The following is a 27,971-nucleotide window of genomic DNA, read 5'->3' as shown; positions in this document are numbered from 1 at the left end:
GTCATCCCTGAGAACTCCTGAAAGATATATAAATAATAATGAGATATAAATAATTCCTGAAAGATGAGATATAAATAATAATAATGAGATATAAATAATTCCTGAAAGATGAGATGTAAATCTAAAAAATGTTTTTTTGACGCTAAGCCATAAATCATGGTTTATAAATCAAAGTGACTGAATTCTTACCAAAGGAAACATGCCACACTATGTTCAGGAAGATGTTAAGATGTGAACTCAACCATTGTTTATTTTATAAACAATAGTTAAACAGTGTGCGGTGTTTCTCCACCTTGGTGACTTTTAAGATGTGTAAATTTCAACTTCCAGAATTCCCCAACCATTGAGGAATTCTGGAAGCTAAAAGTGCACACATGGTAAAGTCACCACAGTTGGGAAACACTGCCTTTACAGTGGAAAACTGAGCTAAGGAATCTCTTACTATTTAATTTTGAAAATACACACTGCATATTCACGCAAACCACGTTTTGGCTTTGCATTCTGCATGAATCCAGCCCCAGGTGCAATATTCCAAATAATAATTAATAGGAATGTGCATTGTAAGCCCTAGATTCCACTGGTAAGACTTTGCTTCGCAGATCAGTTCCGGGCAGAGCTCACAAGACAATCTAAATGATTTTTCATTTTTGATTATTTCGCTTCTTGCATGAAGCCAATGCTAGCCTTCCTCCAGCGCTGCTCCTTCATCGATTGCTTCTGTCTGCTTTTGTAATCTCCATTGCTTCTATGTCGGCTTGCCACTATCACGCGGGTCTCGAAGGTTCTAGTCTCGCGAGATCTCTTGGTTTCCGTTTCCGTGAACCGAGGTTGCTAAGGGCCGCTTTCAGTTGCCAAGAGAGGCCTAGTTAGGCCTACTTTAAGACGCAATGGCGGGGACCCGGTTGGAGAAGTTGGGAACAATCTTTACCCGGTAGGTCTTTGGGTTTTCTCCTCCTCCCTCCTGCATTTTGGGTTAGGGCTTGTGAAGAGCGGCAGTAGTAAAATTTATACTAGGGAGCTCGAAAGCAGGGAAATGAAAGCGTGGCAACTTTGGGGCAGTTAATTAAAAAAGAGTCTAGAAATTTGCGATAACTGTTCTCCCTGCAGAAATACAATGCTTGGGCGGCAAAAGCCTGGGGAATTCCTGGAAAGCACAAAGAGTTGCGGATCTCTTGGGGGCAGGACGGATATTTGCAAGCCCGAAAGTGGTCCTTCTCTAAAGGAACTGCCAAGTGCTGGCCTAGGAAATATCCTAACTTTGTAACCCGCCCCTTTAATGAAAAGGACGCTGTTTTATATTTTATCTATTTATTTTATTGTATTTAATTATGGCTGCCTGTTCTCTTCTGGAGTGGCTGGCTTTACAAAATTTAATAAAATAAACCCATAAAATATCAGTAGTGTTAATTTGACTAATGTATAAATATTCCCTCTATATTCATGTATTTTATTAAATGCATTATATAGCTGGCCAGCGTCTTCTGCATTGGGCAGCCTTAATACATTTTAATAAGATAAACACATAAAATATTAATGTTATTAATAATGACTAATATGATAGTAATAATGTGGGTGTTTTTTTTTACGGTGAAGGTTCGTTCTCCGAGCTTGTGGGTTGGTTTCTGATTTTTTTGTTCCCAGGCTAGGTAACGTCTTCAGCAGAATTTAGGGGATGTCCGTGTCAGTGTTGTTGTGGATAATTCCTGGTGGAGGGTGGCTGTGGGTTTGTGGGCTATTGCTATTCCTAGTGGTTGGAGAATTCTGGCTGTCATTTCCAAGCACTCCTTTTGAATAGCAGTAGCCCACAAACCCACAGCCACATTTCCCCAGGAATTATTCAGAATCAAAGACAGGATACAGAAGGATGAAAGAAACAAAGTAATCTACAAAAATCTACTGTAACCATTGCAACCAATTCTACATGGGACAAACATCGTGTCAATTAAAAACTAGGATCCACGAACACCAGCTGGCTGTCAAACGCCACAATCCCAAATCTTTAATCTCTACCCACACCGACATCAAAAAGCACCAGTTCGATTGGAGCAACACAGAAATCTTCTGGCACGCACCCGCCATGCTTGTGAATTCATTGAAGCCTGGCACTCCACAAGCAATCCCATCCCCAGATATATTGACCTACAACCAGCCTACGAACCCCTCAGAATCCAAATCAACCGCACAGCCAACCAGATACGGCACTGACCCTCAACCAACCCATCCAAGCCCGCCCACCCACCCAATGACCCTGACCTGATGCAACCTCCCTGTCACAAGACCCATCACAGGCCCTCACTTGACACACCCACACCTGAAGCCTTTATAAACAGAAGAACATTCACATCCCCTAAAGTCTTTTGAACATGTTACCTAGCCTGGTAACGAAACATTTGGAAACCAACCCACAAGCTGGGAGAACAAACCTTCACCCTCATCCTACACCCGAGCTACAGATATTCGCCACTAATGCAAAAGTTTTTCTTTTTCTTTTCCTCCTTATGCAAACTGACTTCCTACTCTTTCCTTGCAGGGTGCAGAACTTGCTCCGCTCTGGGGCAATGCATGAATCCCAGAAACCCATCTGGTATGATGTTTACGCTGCTTTCCCTCCCTTGCGGGAGCCCACCTATCGCAATATTCGCCCGTTGGTGGGAGTGATAAAAGATACAGTGCCCCCCATTCTGTACCCGGAGGATCAGATCCGAGCGTAAGAGTCACTCCTTTCTTTTCCCTCTTTGTTTCCCCTCCTCCCATTTCTTTACAGGTGGTCCTTGCTTACTGACTGACTGCTTGTTCAGCAACTTTTCAGAGTGAAACAGCACTAAACAAAGGGGATTTATGAAGAGGCAGCCTTTGTAGCATTCCCGTGATCACATGACCGCAATTTAGGCACTTGGCAACCGTTACACATTTAGGATGATTGCAGTGTCCTATGGCTACGTGATCGCCATTTGTAATCTTCACCACTGGCTTCTGAGAAGCAAATTCAAAGGGGAAGCTGGCAGGAAGTCTCAAGTTGCAGTTCCTGCATAATTTGCTAACGATCCCAGCCAGAGCTATTGTTGTAAATCAAGATTCAGTCATGTGACATTTCACTTTATGACCTTGTTGTTTAGTGATGGAGTTGTTGGTTTCTATTACAGTCAGTAAATGAGGACTGCCTATATTTATTCAAGTTATATTGTCGCTCCTCTCACATGTGTGATTCTGGACAGCTTACGGTAAAAGAGATAAAACTGAATATAAGTCAAGGTTGAATTGTGAAGTTCTGGGTAGTCTCTGAGCTTGGTTGTTTACTTGCAGACATTTTGTTACCCAAGTTTCCTAGTTATCAGATACTACCAAGAACTCCATAGATAAAATACGTGAAGTACATAATATAAAAATAAAACGTAGAGTATGTGTGTGTACACTTTGAGAGCAAGCAGCTAAATTTCATTTTTAATGTGTACTATTGTGCTCACACTAAAAAAAATGACAAGAAAGGTTTGTCTGCCTGTCTATATCTATCTGTCTGTCTGTCTGTCTGTCTGTCTGTCTATCTATCCATCTATCATCAGCTGGGGCCTGGCAGAAGAGCAACAGGGCTAGGGCGAAACTAATTTCAGAGGGAATGATGTTCCTTCTGAGCCCAATCAACCAACACTTTAGCCAAAGGCTTAATGGTCGCTGGAATGAAATGGAAGCTGCTTTCAATTCATGGAAGTTTTGGGGATCACCGGCCGAGGGGAGATTAGTGGACTTATTGGTGTGGTTGGTTGGTCTCTGTGAAGACAGACCTCTAGCTGAAATGGCCCAGCCATCTGATCCAGCAGGGTACAGCCAATGTTCAGAATGCCAGGTTTCTTAAACCAGGGACCTTGCAGAGATGAAGTCTAAAATTCTGAAGCCCAAGAGATAATACCCACCACTATCCATGTCTTTAAAAAGGTAAAGATAAAGGTTCCCCCGCACATGCGTGCTAGTCGTTTCCAACTCTAGGGGCCGGTGCTCATCTCCGTTTCAAAGCCGAAGAGCCAGCGCTTGTCCAAGGACGTCTCCGTGGCCATGTGGCCGGCATGACTAGACGCCAAAGGCGCACGGAATGCTTTTATCTTCCCACCGTAGTGGTCCCTATTTTTGTACGTGCTTTCGAACTGCTAGGTTGGCAGAAGCTGAGACGAGTAACAGGCGCTCACTCTGTTACATGGCACTTGGGATTCGACCCGCCAAACTGCCGACCTTCTGATCGACAAGCTCAGCGTCCTAACCCACTGAGCCACCGCGTCCCTCATATCCATGTCTTTACATAACTTTATATCTATCTGTGTTAGATACAACAAAACATAATAAGAAATAAATAAGGCATTCATCTATTTCTTTGCATAACTTATAGAATCCTTTCCCACAAAACGAGATGTCTACAGGTTTCAATGGCTTCTACTTAATCAAAGAACCAGAGAAGTTGGCAGTATATAAATTTTGGAAATGAATGCATGTGTGCATGCCAATTGCCGTCCTTCATGGCCAGAGGTCATATACTGTTCCTAACTACTTGCGGACTCCCTCCCTAAGAACAAATTGCTGGCCTATTGTGTGTGTACATGTATAAATATCTCTTTTTTGTGCATGTTTTATTGTAAACTGCCCAGAGACCTTTAGCTATTGGGTGTTTTTTTTTAAAGGAGGATAGCAATTGCAGCCATGTGATTGAAGAGGCCAGGCTTCAGTTACACCAGGGGTCTTCAAACTTGGCAACTTTAAGACTTGTGGACTTCAACTCCCATGGCTGGCTGAGGAATTCTGGGAGTTGAAGTCCACAAGTTGCCAAGTTTGAAGACCCCTGAGTTACACAGTTGTGGCTACCATTTTGACACTTCACCCCACATGCCAACACCACCTGTATTAAATGGCTGTATTAAAACATGCTACAAAGAACCTGGGCAAGTGGATAAGGCAGATATGATTCTATGGCTAACTGGTTATATTTGTAAGCCAGCTGGGTGATTCCGGACTATCCCACCTAGAAGCTCTGGACTCTGTACATTTTACTGCCTCCTCCTGTTTTTCCCCATTAAAAAAATCCTGGGAGTAGAGAACAATTGACCAGAAGTCAACCTTATAAGCTTCTATTGATAAGATTGGCTCGCACCCGGGTCCCCTCAGCCCTTCTCCAACCACTAGGCAGCTCCAATTATCCTAGACATTGTTAGGTGCCTGAATCTAGACAGTTTGATCTTATTAAGCTAGCCATGGTAGCTCAGGACATGAAGCTGGTCTACCTGATTGCTCCGTGGTGGCGAACCTATGGCTCATGTGCCACTGGTGGCATGCAGAGCCCTCTGTGAGCACACGCGCCATCACCCCAATCCTAGGCCTTCAGCTGGGTTTTATAAAACCTTTTCACTTTAGGCCTCCGCAGTGTGCAAAAAACAAAAAAAAGGTTCAATCAATGAATTTCAACTTCTCACGGGAAAAAAAAATCTCGCAAAGTTGGAATTGATTGATCGAACTTTTTAGTCATACCCAGTCTGCCATTACCACCGCAGCCACGCACAGCCAATTGGCCATGCCCACCCAATGGGCCACGCCCTCCCAGCACCTGATGATACATAAGTGGGTTTTGGGTTGCCGTTTGGGCACTCGGTCTCTAAAAGGTTCTCCATTACTGTGATAGCTTATCTGTGTATGAGCTATTTAAAAAGTGAGGGGCAGTTCTACTTTAAGCTGCATAATAGTTGCTTAGGAAAGGTAGTACTTTTTCCTTTAAAAACAAACTCCTAAAGTGTGCAAGTATAGATTTCTACACATGCTTGCATTTTGTCTGTGTCTTTATTAAATAATACTAGCCAACTAAAAAAAATAAAGTCCTTATTTTTATTATATTTTTATCCCACCTTTAAAAAATATATTTGATCAAGGTGGAGAGCATACCCATTATTCCTGCCTCCTATTTTCCCCACCACAATTCTTTGTGGTGGGTTGTTCTGAGGAACAGAGTGCCTGGTTCAAATTCACCCAGCTGGCTTACAAGGAGGCCAAGAACTCACAGTCTTTTGGTTTCTAAACCAGCACCTTCACCATTATACCAGGCTGGCATTTTTAGCCCTCTATAGAGTCCTACTCCTAGTTCATCCAGCCTGCATCTTATCAATTATTGCTGATAACAATTGTGTAGCGATTAGAAGTTTGAATAACACTTGAGACAATTGAGATTTGATTGAGACATCCAGACTTGGAAGCTTATTGAGCAAACTAAACAATCATTAGTTCTCACTGTCGCCTCTTTCACAGGTGTTATGGGTATAATTTTTAGACAGACTTTTTGTTCCTTTCTTTCAATTCCCTAGACTTTTTGATATAAGTCAGGATAAGCATGTTGTAAACCAGAGGTCCACAACCTTTTGGGCACCAGGGACCGGTTCCGTGGAGAGAGGTTTTTCCACAGACCGGAGGGTGTGTGGTTTTGTTTGCTGCTGCATCTCGCAGATGGTGCTTTGCTTGTTTGTGTGGCCAAGTTGCTGGCATGCTGCGGTCCAGTACTGGTCCACGGACTGGGGTTTGGGGACCCCTGTTATAAACGACAATAGCTTTTCAGATCTAAGGCATCGTTCTTTCTCCCCTCCTTGCAGTTTGAAGTGGTAGGGATGTTATTGTGGGACGTCTTGCATACAAACATTGTCACTTGTTGCTATGATGGCTTGGAGAATGCCATAGGAAATGACAAATATAGCCCTTGGCATATGACTGTCAACTGGTTGTAAGTTGTGGACGACCCTTTAGGTGGCAGTCACTAAGCAAATGCCATGGTTGTTAAGTGAAACCATCATTTGTTGTTATTTGCGAAGTCATGTCCGACCCATCTTGACCCCATGGACAACGTTCCTCCAGACCTTCCTGTCCTCTACCTTCTTCTGGAGTCCATTTAAGCTCACGCCTCCTGCTTCAGTGACTCCATCCAGCCACCTCATTCTCTGTCATCCCCTTCTTCTCTTGCCCTCAATCTTTCCCAGCATTAGGCTCTTCTCCAGTGAGTCCTTCCTTCTCATTAGGTGGCCAAAATATTTGATTTTCAGCTTCAGGATCTGGCCTTCTAAAGAGCAGTCAGGGTTGATCTCCTCTAGGACTGACCGGTTTGATCGCCTTGCAGTCCAAGGGACTCGCAGGAGTCTTCTCCAGCACCATGGTTCAAAGGCCTCAGTTCTTTGTCGCTCAGCCTTTCTTATGGTCCAACTTTCACTGCCATACATTGCATAGCCTTGACTACCATTTGTTATGGGCATAGATTTGCAAAAACTGGAAGTTAGTGCTGGTTTTCAGCGAAATCATTGTAAAATGTGACCATGGGATGCTGTGAATCTGGCTGTGTTGCTGAGTGCCTGGAGTTCAGTCATGTGACTGCAGGGGGGGGGGGATGACTGTTGGAACTTCAGTGCCAGATCATAAATAGCTGCAAGGTAAGTCCGTCGTAACTTCGAACAGTGGTAAGTCAAGGATTGCTTGTACTTTTAAGGTGTAAGTCATCTGCTTCCCCTTGTGATGTTACAGAGCTAATGGCAGAGAGGGACTATAGCTATTCTTGTTTTGCAGCTTCTTAAGTCCCCCACGTTTTTCCTGTTACATTGAAGCAGAAAATTACTAAATCATAGTGTGTAATTTCTCAAGAATTTCTGGGGGAAAGTCAAATATAAATAAATGCTTGACAGACATCTTTAAACAACCCCTTTTTTAAAAAAGAAAAAAAAATATACTGAAATCCCTTGCTTTCTTGGATAATAAGATGGCATCACCACCTCCTGCAGGAAAAATGATAGTTTCCCCAACCCTGAATTAGACTAAGACTTCAGCTGAATAATACAATTTGCAAGAAGCCTGTTCATTTCTCAAGGCGGGAGAGGAAATACAGCACTATTAGAGCTAAGTAATATGTATTAGCCACCTAGAGACATGTATTTGAGCTGGATACCATTTAAATCTACCTAATAAATAAATATTAGTATAGCAATATTCTTTGTCTACATGGAGATAAGTTCTAAATTGAAGTTTCTTATCTAATTCATTAGGAAATTTTATGAAGTCTACGGAACTGGTTCAGGTATATTTGAACTAGCAAGATCAAATTATAAATCTCCCTGTCAAAGGTAAGTGAATAAACTCTCTCCTGAGGACTTTTTTTCTTCCAAGTTCATGGACTGGAAATTACGATCTTTCCTCTTGGAATTGCAGGTTTGTTGAGAAATATAGTGAATTGAAGAACAAGGAGGGAGAAATGGACGAAGACCTACTATTTGCAGAAACAGGAAAAGCGCTTTTGGCAGAGGGCCTGGTTTTATCAAGAAAGGGCAAAAATGTAAGTATCCAGAAGCAAATGCCATTTTTTGGTATCACATTGGAATACAGGGTGTGCAGCTGTCATAAATAAGTGTGGCATAGTAATTAAACCACAAATATGGTAACCATGTTTTAGTAGAAGTCTTTTAACTTAAAAATGAAGAGGTGTGGTGGCTGAGTGGCTCAATGATGCTGGAGATGATTTTGCTTCAGCGGTTTGAATCCTAGCACTGCGTGGCAGGGTGAGCTCCCGTCACTTATCTCAGCTCCTGCCCACCTAGCAGCTTGAAAGCATGCAATAGAATAGAATAGAATAGAATAGAATAGAATAGAATAGAATAGAATAGAATAGAATAGAATAGAATAGAATAGAATAGAATAGAATAGAATAGGAATAAGAATAAGAATAAGAATAAGAATAAGAATAGGTCTTTACTGAGAATAGAATAGAATAGAATAGAATAGAATAGAATAGAATAGAATAGAATTGGAAGGGACCTTCGAGGTCTTCTAGTCCAGCCCTCTGCTCAAGCAGGAGAACCTATATACCATGCCAGACAGGTAATTATCTAGTCTTTTCTTAAAAACCTCCAGTGATGGAGCACCCACGATTTCTGGGGGCATGCTGTTCCACTGGTTAACTGTCCTCACTGTCAGGAAGTTTCTCCTTAATTCCTGGTTGCTCCTCTCTTTGATCAGTTTCCAACCATTGTTTCTCGTCCTTCCGTCTGGTGCTCTGGTGAACAACCTGGCCCCCTCTTCCTTGTGGCAGCCCCTCAGATACTGGAGGACTGCTATCATGTCTCCCCTATTTCTTCTTTTCTTTAGACTAGCCAAACCCAAGTTTTGCAGCCGTTCTTCGTACGTTTTGGTCTCCAGGCCTTTGATCATCTTAGTTGCTCTTCTCTGATTTTTTTTCCAAACTCTCAACATCTTTTATTTGATAAGGTGACCAAAATTGGCTGCAGTATTCCAGGTGTGGTCTTACTAGGCTTTGATAAAGCGGTACTAATACTGATAAAGCAGTACTAATAGAATCACATGATCTTGATTCTATGCCTCTGTTTATACAACCCAAGATTGTGTGAGCTTTTTTGGCTGCTGCCGCACACTGCTGGCTCATAGTCGAGTGATATGTGATAGATATTTAGGTACCACTTTGTTGAGGAGACTGTTGCCAGAAGGCTTCGGAGTGTTCTGTTCCAGCCTACTACCGGCCCTGTTTGAATGTCCGGGACAACCCCTTTTTATAGTCAACAGGCTGGAAAAACCCAACCAAATTTATTTACAAAGAAATCAAAAGTTCAAACAAGAGTTAAACCAAAATTTCAAACAAGAGTTAAACCAAAAGTTCAAACAAGAGTTAAACAGGAATAACAGACCAGGACTCTAGCAGAAGATCTTCAAATGGTTGCCTTCAGCAACCAGCACCTCCCACACCTTCCCCTTTTATCAGCAGTCCCAAGGCGTGGCTTCTCATTGCCTTCTCCTCCTCTCACCGAGTTGCCTCATGGCCTTTCTCTGTTCTACTCTGCTGGAATGCCTCCTGCTCCTAGCATCCCTGACTAGATCCAGCTGTGAATCATCTATGACCAATACCTCGTGCTCACACGGCTGAGTCTGATGAGGAATGTGACGGGAGGGGCCAGGCTGAGAGTCGTGCAGTGCATCAGAGCCTCCCTCTGACACCAAAGGCTCTCCAAACCCTTCCTCCTCTTCCTCTTCAGAATCATCAGATTCAGCTGCCGGTATCACAGGCTGACGCTGAATGACAACACGGATGACACTGCAGGAAAGCAGCTTGTCTTCCTTTCTGGTGCGGAACTAGCTCGTCCCCTGAGGGATCCCTTGGAAAGCGTGTGAGTGTGAACCAAAACAGGGCTTGCAGTCTTAGGCAACCAAACTACTCAGCACTGTAGTCTCCTGGTTTACGTAATATTGCCATATGCTAAATAAAAAAAAACCTTGAAAACTTGACGTTTTCCGGAAGGAGTATAAGCAGTTAAATTTTGAAGACTCAGCAGAGAAGGCCTCGTGCCTGTCTAAATTGATCCATAAGGTGGTATTTTCAGCCGAGTCTCACTAATCTGCATAAGGGTTAATACCAAAGTTGTTACTGGATAAGAGACAGTTCCAGATTAATTATCTTCCAGAATAAGCTAATCCTTTAATTAAAAAAAGAGAGGGGGAGATACTGTCATTTTGCAAAGCAAATCACTCTAGCATGGCCTTCAGTATTGAGAATGCTCTGGACCCCATAACACAGGGAACCTATAATAGAAAACGTTAGGTGAGGAATGCATTAGAAAGAATGACAGCGTTTGGAATTATTCAGCGTTATTTCCTCCATTCATCATCATCATCATCATCATCATCATTTTAGCCATTGCCTACCCACTGCAGGATGAAGGCTTCTTCTGCATGTTTCCAACCAATACAGTCCTGAGTTTTCTTTTGCCAATTCGGCCCACCATACTTGTTTTAGGTCTCTTTCGTGGATGCTTTTTATCAAGGGGGATCCATTCTACGACTGCTTTAGTCCAGGGCTTTTCAACATTTTCACCCATTGCATCACTTTTAGGATATGGCAACATCCGAGTACCACCAGTCACCTAGCAAGGTGTCAAAAACGTGATGACCAAAAAAAAAAGGAAAAAAGGGATGAAGTACAGGTAGTCCTCGACTTTCAACAGTTCGCTTAGTGACTGTTCGAAGTTACAATGGCACTGAAAAAAGTGCCCCCCAAGCCCCAGTCAAGCAATACATCTGCCTAGCCACCCGCTGGCGCTCTTCCTCCTGTCTGAGGTTTTCATTGTTGTGAGCATTTCTGTTGAGGATTGGCAGTGGGGGTGGGGTGGGGGGTGTTTGGTTTTTATTTCCCCTCCCCTTTTCTGGGTGGTTGCAGCAGGTTTTGGTCATTTCACATGACCCTGGGACACTGTGACCGTCATAAATATGAATCAGTTGCCAAACATCTTGTTAAGGATTGTTGTGCAGAGGTCTCCTTGTGCTACCTAGGAGTTGCATAGACAAGGAAGGGTATTGAGAGCAGTAAGAGATCACAGTAACCACAAGATACACTGAGTTGTGAAAATAGAAAGTAGTTTACTTTAAGGTGGTGTAAAAATCAAAAATGCACAGTCAAAAATAATCAGTCCAGGTCATACACAAAAATAACAGTCCAAGTACAAATCCTAATACAAAGTCTTCTTACCAGTCCAGAGGTCAAAAACACAGTTATGCAGATACAAAGCAAAAAAGCAATAATAGAGCGATCAGCAAATTCAGATATTCAGAGAGATCCAGTGAGAGAGAGAATCTACGTTTCTAGCTCCCTCTTATGGCCATGAGAACACTTACACACCCATGGATCAATTACCTTCTTAAAGTTACAACTTCATCATGGCTTATATATTTCCAACCCAATATGTAGGCTATCATCATATGCCTAACACATCTGAATGTAAATCACAAGACCCTGGAGATGCTGCAACATTCCAGCTGATCAGCGCTTCTTCTGGGCTCAGCAGAAGCGCCACGACCAGCGCCGAGCTCCAGCTGGAGCCTGGCGCTGATCCTGGCGCTTCCGCTGAGCCCTGACAGCCCTGAAGCTCCAGCCGTCTCTCACTCAGGCTTGTGCGGTGCTGCCACCGGTTCAGCTCATTCCCCTCCCCTGCTACCATTTTTCTGGGATGGTCACGTACCACCTGCCAGGTGCCAATGTACCACAGGTGGTACCCGTACCACTGGTTGAAAAGCTCTGATCTATCCTACACTGCTTACATGGATAGAGTTGTCCCTTTGCCTGCCAGCCAAATTAGGATATACACACCTGCTGTTTGCTCTCAGAACACCAACTACAGATAGTACGTTACTTACAACCATTCATTTACTGCCTGTTCGAAGTGACAGCACCACTGAAAAAAGTGACTTCTTCTTCTTCTTCTTCTTCTTCTTCTTCTTCTTCTTCTTCTTCTTCTTATTATTATTATTATTATTATTATTATTATTATTATTATTAATTTAATTTGTATACCGCCCTTCTCCCGAAGGACTCAGGGCGGTGAACAGGGCAATACATAATAAAAACAAGATACAAAAATTAAAAATTATTAAAAAGTAATTAAACAATGCCCGTAATAAATTAATACAGAGTAAGGTCCGGATGGCCCCCGACCTTCGCACCTTTCGGCGAGATTTAAAAACCTATCTATTCCAGCAAGCCGGCCTGGCCTGATAGATTTGGGGTTTTATTTGTAGATCTGGGGTTTTATTTGTTTTATTGTTGGTTTATTGTATACTTACTTTGCTCTGTATACTGCCCTGAGTCCTCCGGGAGAAGGGTGGTATATAAAACGAAGAAATAAATAAATAAATAAATAAATAAATAAATAAAAGTTAAGACCAATTTATAAAACCCAACCCCATCCCATCAGGCCAGGCCAGCTAGTTCAAAAAGATGGGTTTTAAGATCGCGCCGGAAGGAGCGGAGATCAGGCGCCATCCGGAGCTCGACCGGAAGATGGTTCCATAAATCCGGCGCGCCCACAGAGAACGCCCTCCCCCTGGGGGCCACCAGCCGACATTCTCTGACCGGAGGCACCCTGAGGAGGCCCTCTCTGTGGGAACGCACAGGGCGGAGGGGAGTCAACGCCGGCAGCAGGTGGTCCCCGAGTTTATTCCGGACCCATACCATGTAGGGCTTTGTAGGTCATTACTAACACCTTGAACCTCACCCGGAAGACAACTGGAAGCCAATGCAGCTCGCGGAGCAAAGGTGTGACATGGGAGTGTCGGGAAACTCCCAACACAACTCTCGCGGCTGCACTTATGACCGTTTTTCTCTTACATCTGTTTTGGGCTCAATTCTGTTTGTAAATTGAGGACTGTATTGCCCTTTCCATCTGTGACATCGACATCTTATTGATATTACTTTTTGACTCCCTTTGCGTGTAGAAGAGAGGATGATAATTGGTTGGTTTGACCCCTGATGATAATCGCAACCTGATCGGGAACTAAAGCTGTGTTACTTTGACCTGGAAAGATTCAGTTTCTGGTTTCAGTTTTGCACACTTGCGGTTCCTCTGCTTTTATCCAACAGGTTGCTCCAAGGCCTCCATCAACCGTGCCTGTATTAGAGCTTGAAGGCCTGTTTCAGGAAAAGGAGGACGGCACAGAAAATCCGGAGCCAAAAACAGAGCCCAGCGAAAAGCCAAAGGAAGAATCCTTCCCTTCCTAAAAACTATGTGATTCTGTTTAAACCAGTTTTTATTGACTTCATGACCCTTTGATAGACTCTTCCTAAAGTTCTGGTTTATCTCCTTGTTAGGAATGCTTGAACGTCCTGTAGAAAGATCACAGGAACTCCCTTATGGGATGCTCCCCAAAGTGCCCATTTCAACAAACAATGGATTTGATTATTAAAATCATTCTCTGGAAACATTTCTGCGGTGGATATTCTACCTTTCAGTTAAAGTAGAGATGAATTCCCTGTGACGTAATCCAAATGCTAAGGAACTGGTTCCATTTAATCTAACAAAATGAAATTCAGTGGTGGAAAAAGTAAGGTTCTACATTTAGGGAAGAAAACCCAAATGCACAGGTACAGTACAGGTGGTACCTTGCTCAATAATAGCAACTGTGAGAGGGATCTTGGACTCGTAGTGGACAATCACTTAGATATGAGCCAGCCGTGTGCTGCAGCTGCCAATAAAGCCAACACAGTGCTAGGCTGCATTAACAGAGGGATAGAATCAAGATCACGTGAAGTACTAATACCACGTTACAATGCCTTTGTAAGGCCATATCTGGAATACTGCATCCAGTTTTGGTCACCACGATGTAAAAAAGATGTTGAGATTCTAGAAAGAGAGCAGAGAACAAAGATGATCAAGGGACTGGAGGCTAAAACATGTAAGGAACAGTTGCTGGAATTGGGAATGTCTAGTTTAATGAAGAGAAGGACGATGGGGTGACATGATAGCAATCTTCCAGTATCTCAGGGGCTGTCCCAAAGAAGAGGGAGTCAAGCTATTCTTCAATGCACCTGAAGGCAGGACAAGAAGCAACGGAGGGAAACTAACCAAAGAGAGAAGCAACCTAGAATTAAGGAGAAACTTCCTGACAGTTAGAACAATTAACCAGTGGAACAACCTGCCTCCAGAAGCGGTGAATGCTCCAACACTGGAAGTTTTTAAGAAGAGACTGGACAGCCATTTGTTTGAAATGGTATAGGGTTTCCTGCCTGAGCAGGGGGTTGGACTAGATGACCTCCAAGGTCCCTTCCAACATTATTATTATTGTTATCATCATCATCATCTAGGCCTGACTTCTAAGAAGTTGTGGATGAGAATATACAGAGGATCCATGATGGGACGTTAGATGTGTTCCCCCTGTAGGGGGTTGAGGTTAGTTGAGGTGCATTTCTCTTTTTTATTTTAATTAGTCATTATAGAGCAGGGCTTTTCAACCTTTTCACCCATTGTACCACTTTTAGGATATGGCAACATCTGAGTACCACCAGTCGCCTTGCAAGGTGTCAAAAACTTGATGACCAAAAAAAAAAAAGGAAAAAAGTGATGAAGTACAGGTAGTCCTCAACTTACAAAAGTTCACTTAGTGACTGTTCGAAGTTACAATGGCACTGAAAAAAGTGCCCCGAAGAAGCAATTATTCTGGCACTTCCCCTGAGCCCTGACAACCCTGCAGCTCCAGGGTCTTTCGCTCAGACTTGTGTGGTGCTGCCACCGGTTCAGCTCCTTTCCCTCCCCCGTTACCACTTCTCTAGGATGGTCGCGTACCACCTGCTAAGTGCCAATGTACCACAGGTGGTACCCGTACCACTGGTTGAAAAGCCCTGTTACAGCGCATTGGCAGCTGGTATGAGCAGAGACGATGCTTCTGCAGGTAGAATGGTGCCAGACAAAACTAGTGTGTCTTAACCTTGGCATATTTAGGATGTAGGGACTTGAACTTTACAATTGTGGCAAAAAAAGGTTGCAGAATCGGGCACGACTCACTTAACAACGGCCTTGCTTAGCAACACCAATTTATTAAAGTCTGGTCGTAATTGTGGTCATAAGACGAAGCCCCAAAGCTGTTGCTCATCTGGAAGCTGCTTTTAATTTAAATTAAAAAAACAACCCAGAAGACTTCTATTCTGCCAGCACCACATTTCCCTCCACCTTCTCCCTCAGTGTAAAGGACTAATCCAGGGGTAGGCAACCTCGGCTCTTTTATGACTCATGGACTTCAACTCCTAGAATTCCTGAGTCGGCTGGGAGTTGTAGTCTATGCGTCATAAAAGAGCTGAGGTGGCCTACCCCTGCCTAACCCTTGACATTCAGAATACAAAATAGCAGATTCGGAACGGACTTTTCAGATCTTCCTGAAAAAAGCTGGCTGAGGAATTCTGGGAGTTGTAGTCCCCACAACTTTAAAGTTGCCAAGGTTGAGAAACACCGGATTAAGGTGCTGAATGCGGAACAGGTTCTAGTCTACCCTTAGCCACGGGACCCCTCTCTCGATATTTGTGCACTGGACTCAGTTCAAAGTGCTGGTTTTGAGTTAGGAACGTTTACACAAAATAAGACTGGCTTGCATCAGGCACCACTTCGTCGACGTTGGATCGCCTGTCTGGTGAGTCTATATCATGAATGATTAAAAATGAAACATCCTCACTTCATCCGAGGGTAAATGTTCATCGACAATACAAGCCTTGGCGATGCCCGTAGACCCTTTTGTCCGACCCATTTGTTGACATAGTTCTTTTGTGTTATTTAGAAAGACCTGGCTCTTCAAGCTCTCTGGCCCAGGCTGAGAATTTTTAACTTTAACTGGGGTTTTTATTTTTCTCTCAGGGATTGATTTAATCTTTTTAAATTGCTTTTAACTTTTGTATTGATTTTTCTTTTAAATATCCTGTAAACCGCCCTGAGTCCTTCGGGAAAGGGCGGTATATAAATCTAAATAATAAATAATAAATAATAAAATCATTCAGTGGCTGATTCCACCAAGCCTTCAATCCTAATTGAAAGCGGTTGATGGTTGGGTTATGTTAATTGGAGATGGCTATAAAAATGGTGAATTAAATAGATAATAAAGTAAAAGGAGATCCTCATATGGAACCAAGAAGCAACCACGACCATCCCCTGTCAGATGCTGGTTTGGAGTTGACGGGCAACGAGGATGAAGCTGTAGAGCATTTCCAGATAAGTAGTTCTTATCTAGAGCTAGTATATTAGCAGGTATAAAGTGGCCTACAGAAGTCCATGGGGGAAAAAAATGGTTTCTCAAGGGTAATTTTAATTCTTCATGGTACAGCATAGGCATCTGATATGATACAGTGGTGATGCTTCTGCAGGCAAAGCGATTCTCTTAAGGTTGTGTTGGATAAGGAGAACCAAGCTACTTAAAAGTGTGGCAATGAAGATGAACATGGGACCAAATTTATTTTTTTATTTATTTATTTTATTGCATTTATATACCGCCCTTTCCCTGAGGACTCAGGGCGGTTTACAGGGAGTTAAAAATCAACCATACAAAAGTTAAAACCCAATTTAAAAAATATTAAATCAACCCTGTACTATTAAAAACCCCAATTAAAATAAATATCTCCTCAGCCTGGGCCCGAGAGCTCAAAGAGCCAGGTCTTCAGGCCCCGGCGGAATGATCGGAGGTCGGGAGCAGTCCTCAGCTCCACCGGCAGCTGGTTCCAGAGGGCAGGCGCCCCCACTGAGAAGGCCCTATCCCTGGGTGTCACCCGCCGGCAATCTCTTACCGGCGGGACCCTGAGCAGACCCTCCCTATGGGAGTGCACTGGGCGAAGGGCGTTTGATGCCGGCAGCAGGTGTTCCCTCAAATACCCCGGACCCAGGCCATGTAGGGCTTTATAGGTGATAACCAGCACCTTGAATTTCACCCGGAGGGCAACCGGAAGCCAATGCAGCTCGCGGAGTAGAGGTGTTACATGGGAGTATCGGGAAACCCCCATTACAACTCGCGCGGCCGCATTCTGCACCAGTTGAAGCCTCCGAGTGGTCTTCAAGGGCAGCCCCATGTAGAGAGCGTTACAGTAGTCCAAACGGGAGGTCACAAGCGCATGAGTAACTGTGCGTAGGGCGTCTCGGTCCAGATAGGGACGCAACTGGCGCACCAGGCGAACCTGTGCAAAAGCCCCCCTGGTCACGGCTCCTATGTGATCTTCAAAATTGAGCCGTGAATCCAGGAGGACGCCCAAGTTGCGAGCCCTATCAACGGGGGGTAACACCTTACCCCCCATCGTTAGAGGTGGAATAACTTGGTTAACCCGAGATGCCGATATGCACAGCCACTCAGTCTTGGTGGGATTGAGACGAAGCCTGTTTCTCCCCATCCAGACCTGAACCGCCTCCAGGCACCGGGACATCACGGAGAGGGCATCACTGGGTTGGTTCGGGGTGGAAAGAAAAAGTTGGGTATCATCAGCGTACTGGTGATACCCCACCCCGAAGCCACGAATGATCTCGCCCAGCGGCTTCATATAGATGTTGAACAGGAGAGGCGAGAGAACCGACCCCTGAGGGACTCCACTAATGAGAGGCCTCGGGGCGGATCTCTGCCCTCCCGTCAACACCGACTGCGAGCGGCCCTGGAGGTAGGAGGAGAACCACCGTAAAACGGTGCCTCCCACTCCCAACCCCCTGAGACGCCGCAGCAGGATACCATGGTCGATGGTATCGAAAGCCGCTGAGAGATCTAATAGGACCAGGACAGAGGAGCAACCCCTGTCCCTTGCCCTCCAGAGATCATTCACCAGCGCGACCAATGCCGTCTCCGTGCTGTGTCCGGGCCTGAAACCCGATTGGTACGGGTCCAGATAATCAGTTTCCTCCAGGAACAGAGGGAGCTGATGCGCCACCACACTCTCAACAACCTTCGCCAGAAAGCGAAGGTTGGAGACTGGACGGTAGTTGTCTAAAGCAGCCGGGTCCAAAGCAGGCTTCTTGAGAAGGGGTCTCACCACCGCCTCCTTCAAGGCGGCAGGGAAGACACCCTCCTTCAAAGAAGCAGTTATTACTGCATGGAACCAGCCTCGTGTTCCCTCCCGAGCCGCATAAGCTAGCCAGGAGGGGCACGGATCCAACAAACAGGTGGTGGTGCTCAGTCTCCCCATGATCCTGTCCACATCATCAGGGGAAACAGGGTCGAACTCAGTCCAGATAACGTGCTCAAGACCGCCTGATTCCTCCACATACACCTTATGCAAGAAAGTCAGGGGTTCTTGAGTTGGTGGTGGCTGGAAAAAAATAAAAAGGTTGGTCATAACTGGTTGAAGCCATGCCTCTAAGAAAGGGTAAGACTTTGATTGCTTACTGTGGCTCCTGTCTTGACATTTGTGATCCCCATGGATACACCTGGAGAACGCAGCTACAGAATATAAGAGGTGAAAGATTACTCCAGATCTGGAGTATTGCAGTAGCCCCAACAGCTGATCATCAAGCTTCGGTTTAAACATCTTTGACAAAGGAGGGTCCACCATTTCCTGTGGCTCTTCCGTTACTGAACAGCTCTCACCCTTAAAGCCCTTTATGGCTTGGATCCAGCCTTCCTTTTACACACCATTCAAAAGAGACAACAAAATAGCTAAAACCCCAAAAAGAACAGTCATAGCAATCAACAACCAGATAAGCAGGGATTAACGCCAGGCAAACAATCAGTAAACAATACCCTAATCAAGGAACTACCAATTCAGATAAACAGCAGCAGTAAACAACAGCCTAATCAAGTATTTAAGTGCATCAGTCAGTCACTAAGTGAATCCAGCTTCCCCCATTGACTGCTTGTGGGAAGCTGGCTGGGAGGATTGCAAATGACGATCATATGACCTTGGGATGCTACAACTGTTGTAAATACATGCTGGCTGCCAAATGCCTGAATTTTGATCACATGACCACAGGGACACTGCAATGGTTGTAAGTGCAAGGACTGGTTGTAAGTCAACTGTTTTCAGTCACATTGTAACTTCTGAAAAGTTGCTAAATGAACAGTTGTAAGTCGAGAACTATTGGAGGCTGGTTTCTTTTTGCTAACCTCACTGCCCAAAACATACTTGGAGCATAGTTGCTAAGTGATCTTCATCTGTATGTCCTCTTTTTCTCTGCTAAGGACAGCGAATGTCCTTAGTCACCTTTTAAGATGCAGAGTCCCGGGGAAATATTCTTTTTGCCTGAAGAATTAAAGGCAGCCCGGAAGGAAACACCATGTGTTAAATTCATGCTCATTGTAAGGGCTTTGTCATTCACTGTGACCTTCCAGGCTGAAGTATTTTAATTAAAAGGTTGTAAGCAAAACCACCCCAAGGCTGACCTATTTACTTATTTATCAAGCGTTTTCCTTCCAGCAGTTAGCAAAAGGTCACCCGTTTCTGCCTGGTTTAAAGTTATGATTCGGTGGTGTTTTTTTTAAAGCCTTCTTCCTTTTGAGATCCGATGCAAAAAAAAAGGGGGGGGAAATGCAGTCTAACCTTGAGTGGGGTGTGTGGGTGTAAAACGATCCCTGCCAATCAGGACACTGACTTGTAGGACAAAGAGTCTGCCAAACACACCGGAGACAAGAAAACTGTTTCTTATAGAGGTCTGCTTCCACAAAAGCTAAGGAACTGGGTAGTGATTATGGCCAATAATGAGATATTGATTGTTCTGCAAATGTCACTGCTGGAAGGGCAGAAATCCCAAGTACCGACAGATGCTTGGTTCTGTTTCCTCCACTAGGTGGCACTGTAGGGTTTCCAATGATGGACGGGTTCCTTTTCAAGATTACAAGATTCTAACAATTCTTTAAATTATGTCCGGCCACCCACTTCAATGACCTTCAAAGAAAGTTTCTGAAGGATAAACCTATCCATGACATACCATCCAACAGTAGGAATGGTTGGAGAGTGGAGAATGCAGCTAGTCCCTGAGATGCAATTATTCACTGAGTGACTTTTCAAAGTTACATCAACACTGAAAAAAGGGATTTATGATTGTTTTTTCTCACTTATGATTGTTGCAACATCCCTGTGGTCATGTGATCAAAATTCAGACACTTGACCACTGGCGTGTATTTTATACGATTGCAGTGTGATCACGTGATCACCTTTTGCGGCCTTCTGACAAGCAAAGTCAACGGACAAGATAGATTCACTTAACAAATGTATAGCTAACTTAACAACTATAATAATAATAATAATAATAATAATAATAATAATAATAATAATAATAATAATAATAAAAAGTTGGAACTGCAGTGATTCACTAAAACATGTGAGAAGAAAGGTAATAAAATGGGGCAAACTTCACATATCAAATGTCTTGCTTAGCAGTGGAAATTTTGGGCTCAATTGTGGTCATAAGTCGAGGACTATTTATTTATTTTATTTATTTTAATTCCATTTATATCCCGCCCTTCTCCAAAGACTCAGGGCGGCTTACAAGCTTAGCAGTAGCCTTCATTCTATGTATATGCCTGCTTATTAGGGCTTTCACACACACACCCAAGCAGCATTATTACAAAGTCAGCTTAATTGCCCCCAACAATCTGGGTCCTCATTTTACCTACCTCGGAAGGATGGAAGGCTGAGTCAACCTTGAGCCTGGTGGGATGCGAACCTGCACTAATTGCAGGCAGCTGGTGTTACTTAAGGAGGCATTAGCCCACTGCTCCACCAAGGCTCTTATACATGCAGCTGTACATGCAGCTCAGAGTCAAGTGGGTAGATTTTGGTGAATATCATGAGCTTAGCTATGACTTTTTCTTCAAGACGTTGGGGAAGAAATGGTGGAAAATATTGCCCTCGTGCAGCATCCCCATGGTCACTTGATCAAACCCCAGCACCTTTAAGATGGGTGGACTTCAATTCCCAGAATTCCCCAGCCAACATGGAGACCAGACTTAGCTGTTGGCTTTTTCCCTTGTAGCCATCAGATGCAGACCTTACCTTCTCAGCTCCAATATCACCCAGGTAAGCATTGAGGGATGCTGTTAGGACCAATTCCTTAAAGATATCTCCCCCAAGTTCCAGATCCACTGTTCCCCATAAAAATCTTTTGCATGGTAGAAAAGATCTGCAGGCTGGCTCACCTTCTCTTCAATGAGTACAGGTAGACCTCAACTTATGATCACAATTGAGCCCACATTTTCTATTGCTAAAGGAGACAGTTGTTAAGTGAGTTTTGCCCCATTTTACGACCTTGTTAAGAGAATCACTGCAGTTGTTAAGTTAGTACCACAGCTTTTTAAGGGAATCTGGCTTCCCCATTGACTTTGCTTGTCAGAAGGTCGCCAAAGGGGATCACATGACGCCGGGACACTGCCACCGTCATAAATATGAGTCAGTTGCCAAGCATCTGAATTTTGATCACGTGACCATGAGGAAGCTGCAATGGTGGTGTGAAAAATGGTCCTAAGTCACTTTTTTCCAGTGCCATTGTAACTTTAAACAGTCACTAAATGAATGGTTGTAAGTCGAGGACTTTCTGTATTTGGGGAGCACCAGGCCTGGCATGAAGGAGGAATCAAAGGTGGAGCCACTGCGCAATTGCAGAAGGGCTACGACCCCTCTAAGCTCCTTGGTGCCTCACCTCCAGTGTGGGATTCAGCCGGTTCGTACCACTTCGGCAGAACCGGTAGCTAATTTTTTGTTGCCCAGGCCCAGAATGGACTTCCAGAAGCAGCATCCACACCGAGAACCGGTTGTTCCCATATTTGAATCCCACCACTGCTCACCTCTTTGTTCCCAAGAGGCAGTCTGGGCAGATTCTTGTATTATAGGCACAACGTAATTAGGTAGTTAGCTTGAACTCTGCATGTGTGGATCTGGTTGTCCTGATATTTTGTGCCTGGTTGCCTATCAGGTCAACCATTTTGTGACCATATCCATCACCCAGCAGAACATCTTGGAGGAAAACATCAGCAAACCACTTTAATCCCATAGACAAGGAAGGTCCATGAGATCACCATGAGTTGAGTTTGACCCAAAGGAAGGATTTCTGTTACCCCCATTATAAACAATTTGGCCATTTCTGGTTCATTTTGCAGGGGCAGTTAGGCATGAAGAACAAGAATTGGGTGACATTTGCCCTGCTAGCTGAGCATTCTGGGAGATGTAACAGATTAACAGAGTTGGAGGTCTTCTAGTCCAACCCTCTACTCAGGCAGGAACCCCTATACCATTTCAGACAAATGGCTGTCCAGCCTCTTCTTAAAAACTTCCAGTAATGAAGCATTCACAACTTCTGGAGGCAAGTTGTTCCACTGATTAATTGTTTTGACTGTCAGGAAATTTCTCCTTAATTCTAGGTTGCTTCCCTCCTTGATAGGTTTCCATCCGTTGCTTCTTGTCCTGCCTTCAGGCGCTTTGGAGAATAGCTTGACTCCCTCTTCTTTGGGGCAGCCCTTGAGATACTGGAACACTGCTATCATGTCACCCCTCGTCCTTCTCTTCATTAAACTAGACATACCCAATTCCAGCAACCCTTCCTTATACATTTTAGCCTCCCATCCCCTGATCATCTTTGTTGCTGTTCTCTGTATTCTTTCTAGAGTCTCAACATCTTTTTCACATCATGGCGACCAAAACTGGATGCAGTATTCTAAGTGTGGCCTTACCGAGGCATTGTAAAGTGGTATTAATACTTCACGTGATCTTGATTCTGTCCATCTGTTAATGCAGCCTAGCACTGTGTTGGCTTTTTTGGCAGCTGCAGCACACGGCTGGCTCCTATTTAAGTGAGAGTCCCACTCCAAGATCCTTCTCACAGTTACTACTGTTGTAGTCTCTTGCACCTGGGGAGCACCACGTGGCGATTCTTTTAGGGCAGTGTTTTTCAACCTTGGCAACTTTTAAGATATGGAGATTTCAACTCCCAGAATTCCCAGCCAGCATGGGACCTCTGGGAGTTGAAGTCCGCACATCTCCGAGTTGCCAAGGTTGAGCAACATTGTCCTAAAGACCCTTCAGGGCTTCCCAGCCTGCCGTTCTGCCCAAAATCTAGAATCTTTTCAAGGCACAGAGAGTGTGATTGTACACTCAATTCAAACTCTACGTGAAGGTGCCTGCCCCGCTCATGAGTTGTGTGGGAATCGCTTTCCCCGATCTCATTGCAATTCCAGTCTGCTGCTTAGTTGGATAATGAGATCCTTCATCGGAAAAACTAAGTAAAAACAACAAGCCCTCCCGCGGGACTTGTAATAGGAAGCAAAGCTAATATAGTATGTAATAAGAAGGACTATCTAATCTTGCACCAAACAAGGAGCTGAAATATCCTTCTCCTGTTGGTGTGTTTCTGGGTGTGCATGAGCGTGCGTGTCTGGGCGTCTTAATTCACTTAAATCAGATCCTCTTAAAAATGGTACCTTTTGGATGCAAAGCAGATATTACCCTCCTTTGGGGGCTAACCGATATCCTGTTCAGAGGGCGAGACTTGCCAACGATGAGGAACAAGATTTCTCTTTTTGGCTGGAGACATCAGCCCCATTAAGCGGTCAACCTGCTGACCTCTGTGGCTAAAAGTGTTGGCCTCCATGGGGGTGGGCACCACGTTGGAGAAGAGGGGAGGGCATGGCTTCCTCCCCTCTCTCCTTGGTTTTTTGGCATGGTTCATTAGGGCACATCATGAAACAAGCCTGCTAGCAGCCAGTGGCAAGAGGTGATTTTATTTTCACCCCTTTGGGTGGGAATTCAAATTTTGCATTTCAGGTCAGGATGCTCAAACACTTTTCTCCAGGGTTGCTTGCTCCCCAAGCAATATTGGCTTTGCAGCCATGTTTCTCAGATGTTTCCTAAAGAGAAGAGTCAAAAGAAATATTGCTTGCAGTAAAGGTCGTCCTCGACTTACAGCAGTTCATTTAGTGACCATTTAAAGTTACAACAGAACTGAAAAAAGTGACTTACGATCACTTTTCATGCTGACGGCCGTTGCAGCATCCCCCGTGGTCACGTGATCAAAATTCAGATGCTTGGCAACTGACTCATATTTATGACGGTTGTAGTGGTCCAGGGTCATGTGATCCCCTTTTGAGAACTTCTGACAAGCAAAGTCAATGGGGAAGCCAGATTCACTTAATAACTGGGTTACTAACTTAACAACTGCAGTGATTCACTTAACAAACAACAACAACAACAACAACAATAATAATAAAGTTGGAAGAGACCTTGAAGGTCATCTAGTCCAACCCCTTGCTCAGGCAGGAAACCCTATACCATTTCAGACAAATGGTTGTCCAATCTCTTCCTAACAACTTCTAGTGTTGGAGCATTCACAATTTCTGGAGGCAAAGTTGTTCCACTGGTTAATTGTTCTAACTGTCAGGAAATTTCTCCTTAGTTCTAGGTTGCTCCTCTCCTTGATTAATTTCCATCCGTTGCTTCTTGTCCTGCCTTCAGGTGCTTTGGAGAATAGCTTGAGTCCCTTTTCTTTGTGGCAGCCCCTGAGATATTGGAACACTGCTATCATGCCCCCCCCCTCGCCCTTCTCTTCATTAAACTGGACATACCCAATTCCAGCAACTGTTTTTCATGTTTTAGCCTCCAGTTCCCTAATCATCTCTGTTGCTCTTCTCTGCACTCTTTCTAGAGTCTCAACATCTTTTTTACATCATGGTGACCAAAACTGGATGCAGTATTCCAGGTGTGGCCTTACCAAGGCATTGTAAACTGGTATTTACATTTCACGTGATCTTTGATTCTCTCCCTCTGTTAATGCAGCCTAGAATGTGGCAAGAAAGGTTGTAAAATGGGGCAAAAATCACTTAACAAATGTCTCACTTAGCAACATAAATTTTGAGCTCAATTGTGGTTGTAGGTTGAGGACTATCTCTACTTAGAAGTAAGCCCTATTCAAACAATCATCCTTAGACAATTGTAGTATATTTGCCTTAGACAACCATAAAAAATACAGCAGAAGATTTTTAAGCCAGTTCATTATGTTAAATTCAAGGATTTATATATAAATGCAGGCAAATACACTACAATTATAGTATCCTGGTTAACATCATGGGAATTTATAACACATGTGACACATTTGTTAAAAAATATTTATATTCTCCTTTCAAAATGTTTCCCAGAAGGGGAAAAAGTATTATGTTAAAAGTAAAATAATACGATAAAGGATACTTAAAATGTAATCTGTGGTTATCAGATCAGCAGGAAATAAGCAATAAAAGTGGACATTAGAGATAACAAATATGATTTAAAATTACTGACTGCAGAACAGCTTCGAAGTGGGCCCCAGATAAGTGTGAAGGGCTAGAACAGAGTTGGAATTAAACTCCTCTGGATAATTTTAAAAATATATTTAGAAATGATCACGAGACATACTATAATTTCCAGCCCTTCAGATTTTGTTTTCAATGAAAAGTTTCAAAGAAAGAATGTAGATAAGAAGATGGAAGAGACAGGTAAAAGGCGGATAAGGGTAAAGTATAAATAGCAAGATAAAAATAAGAAAATGTGGGATTTAAAATGTTATAGAGATTACAGTTTTTCAATAAATGAAAAATTATTTATGAAATAATGAAATGTATTAGACTGTATCTCTATCCAAATAATCCCTAAAATTCACTATTAAGCTTTAAAGTAAGGAGATCTAGTTAACATAGTATAACTCATTAAAATTATAAGCTATAATAAATTAGAGTTATACTAGCAATCTAATTTCCTGTAACACTGACATTTGAATTCTATACATAGAAAACTCCAAATTTAGAAGGCAGTACAAATCTGTATATTAAATTATAGCTTAGGAATGATTTTCTGGGAGCACTGATTTCTGAATTAAAAACTAATACATTAGTTTTTAAATATAAAGTGAGTCTTTTTGAGAAAATATACTACAGTATAATCCTCAGTGTAAAGTATACTAATGAGCTCCATTTTTTTATTGTATTGTATCGTGTTGTGTTGTATTGCATTGCATTGCATTTATTATATTTTTTTGTAGAGCAACAATAATTAAAGACCAAGAATCAAGATTTTTAAAAAAGGTTTTTCTGGTGCAAAATGATCCTGGAAGCTTCTTCAAACTACATGGAATAGGTATGTCCATTGCAGTTAGGTAGCTAATACGTTCGAATGAATGAATGAATGAATGAATGAATGAATGAATGAATGAATGTCACTGGCTACCATGGCACCATAAACTGGCTAAACATACTGAAAGGAGACTGCAGGCTAAAATACATGGGAAAAATAATGCTTGCCTAGTTTTTTGCATCTTAGGTTTTAGAAGGAATAGAAACTTGCACTTCCTTCCAAATGGACACTGGGAAACTGGAGATACCAGGATTCCCCTGATGAATAAATAAAATAATAGTCTAGGAAAATTATCTTTCTGTGTTTTCTCTTCCTGAGTTAGCCAGAGGCCTTGCCTGATGCGTTTGCACTTCTCCACATCCCTTCCAATCAGTGGTGGGATTCAGATATGTGAACAACCGGTTCTCTGTGTGGATGCCGCTTCCGGAAGTCTGTTCTGGGCCTGGGCAACAAAAAATTAGCTACCAGTTCAACTGAACCGGTGCAAACCAGCTGAATCCCACCACTGCTTCCAATCTATGAGTGCCGAAACATAAAGAACAGGAGTCTCCAAACTTGGCAACGTTAAGACTTGTGGACTTCAACTCCCAGAATTCCCCAGCCAGCTTTGATGGTGTCCAGCAACTGTGTTCTTTGGTGGCCTGGTTTTCTTTTACCACTAAGTCAATCAATCAATCAATCAATCAAACCATCAGAATAGAGCTGGAAGGGACCTTGGAGGTCTTCTAGTCCAATCCCCTGCTCATGTAAAGGTAAAGGTAAAGGTTCCCCTGCATGTGCGTGCTAGTCGTTTCCGACTCTAGGGGCGGGTGCTCATCTCCGTTTCAAAGCCGAGGACGTCTCTGTGGTCATGTGGCCGGCATGACTAGACACCAAAGGCGCACAGAACGCTGTTACCTTCCCACTGTAGTGGTCCCTATTTTTCTACTTGCATTTTTACGTGCTTTCGAACTGCTAGGTTGGCAGAAGCTGGGACGAGTAACAGGCGCTCACTCTGTTACGCGGCACTCGGGATTCGACCCGCCAAACTGCCGACCTTCTGATCGACAAGCTCAGCGTCCTAACCCACTGAGCCACCGCGTCCCTGCTCAAGTAGGAGAACTTAAATCATTCCAGACAAGTGGCTGTCCAGATTCTTCTTAAAAAACTGCAGTGATGAAGCACCCACAACTTCTGAAGGCAAGCTGTTCCAGTGGTTAATTGTTCTCACTATTAGGAAGTTTCACCTTCATTCTAGGTTGCTTCTCTCCTGGATTAGTTTCCATCCATTGTTTCTTGTCTTGCCTTCTGTTGCTTTGGAAAATAGGTTGACTCCCTCTTCTTTGTGGCAGCCATGCAAATATTGGAAGACTGCTATCATGTCACCCCTACTCCTTCTTTTCACTAGACTACTAGACAAACCCACTGCTTGCTCCAGTGAATTCCCCGGCATGACATGGTCAAAGTAAGTGAGATACAGTTTTGTGATTTTTGCCTTCCATTGACATGTCTGGTGTTATGTGCTCCAGGACTTGCTTGTTAGTCACGTTTGCTGTCCAAGGAATATGCCGGAACTTTCTCCAGTGCCACAGCTCAAACGAGACGATTTTCTTCCTGTCTGGCTTTTTTT

At 43.5% G+C, this 27,971-nt stretch overlaps 1 protein-coding gene and 1 long non-coding RNA gene across 2 annotated transcripts in view; both read left to right on the top strand.

Moving 5' to 3' along the window:
- Nucleotides 1-816: 816 nt before the first annotated feature.
- On the top strand, nt 817-13,776 carry MRPS23 (mitochondrial ribosomal protein S23). Its single transcript, XM_081346625.1, has 5 exons — nt 817-931; nt 2,531-2,707; nt 8,043-8,120; nt 8,206-8,329; nt 13,412-13,776. Exons 1-5 carry the CDS (start codon nt 888-890, stop codon nt 13,547-13,549), a joined length of 561 nt encoding a protein of 186 aa, XP_081202751.1. The 5' UTR covers nt 817-887; the 3' UTR covers nt 13,550-13,776.
- A 13,594-nt stretch (nt 13,777-27,370) lies between these two features.
- LOC308679467 overlaps nt 27,371-27,971 on the top strand; it is a 44,127-nt gene continuing 43,526 nt past the window's right edge. Inside the window, exons 1-2 of the long non-coding RNA XR_014028780.1 lie at nt 27,371-27,541; nt 27,669-27,806. This is a non-coding gene — a long non-coding RNA (uncharacterized lncRNA). The remainder of the gene's footprint in view (nt 27,542-27,668; nt 27,807-27,971) is intronic.

This window comes from Vipera berus, assembly GCF_964194415.1.
Source record: "Vipera berus genome assembly, chromosome: 1".
NCBI lineage: Eukaryota > Metazoa > Chordata > Lepidosauria > Squamata > Viperidae > Vipera > Vipera berus.
The sequence above is the reverse complement of the archived record's forward strand: the minus strand, read 5'-3'. Positions and strand labels throughout refer to the sequence as shown.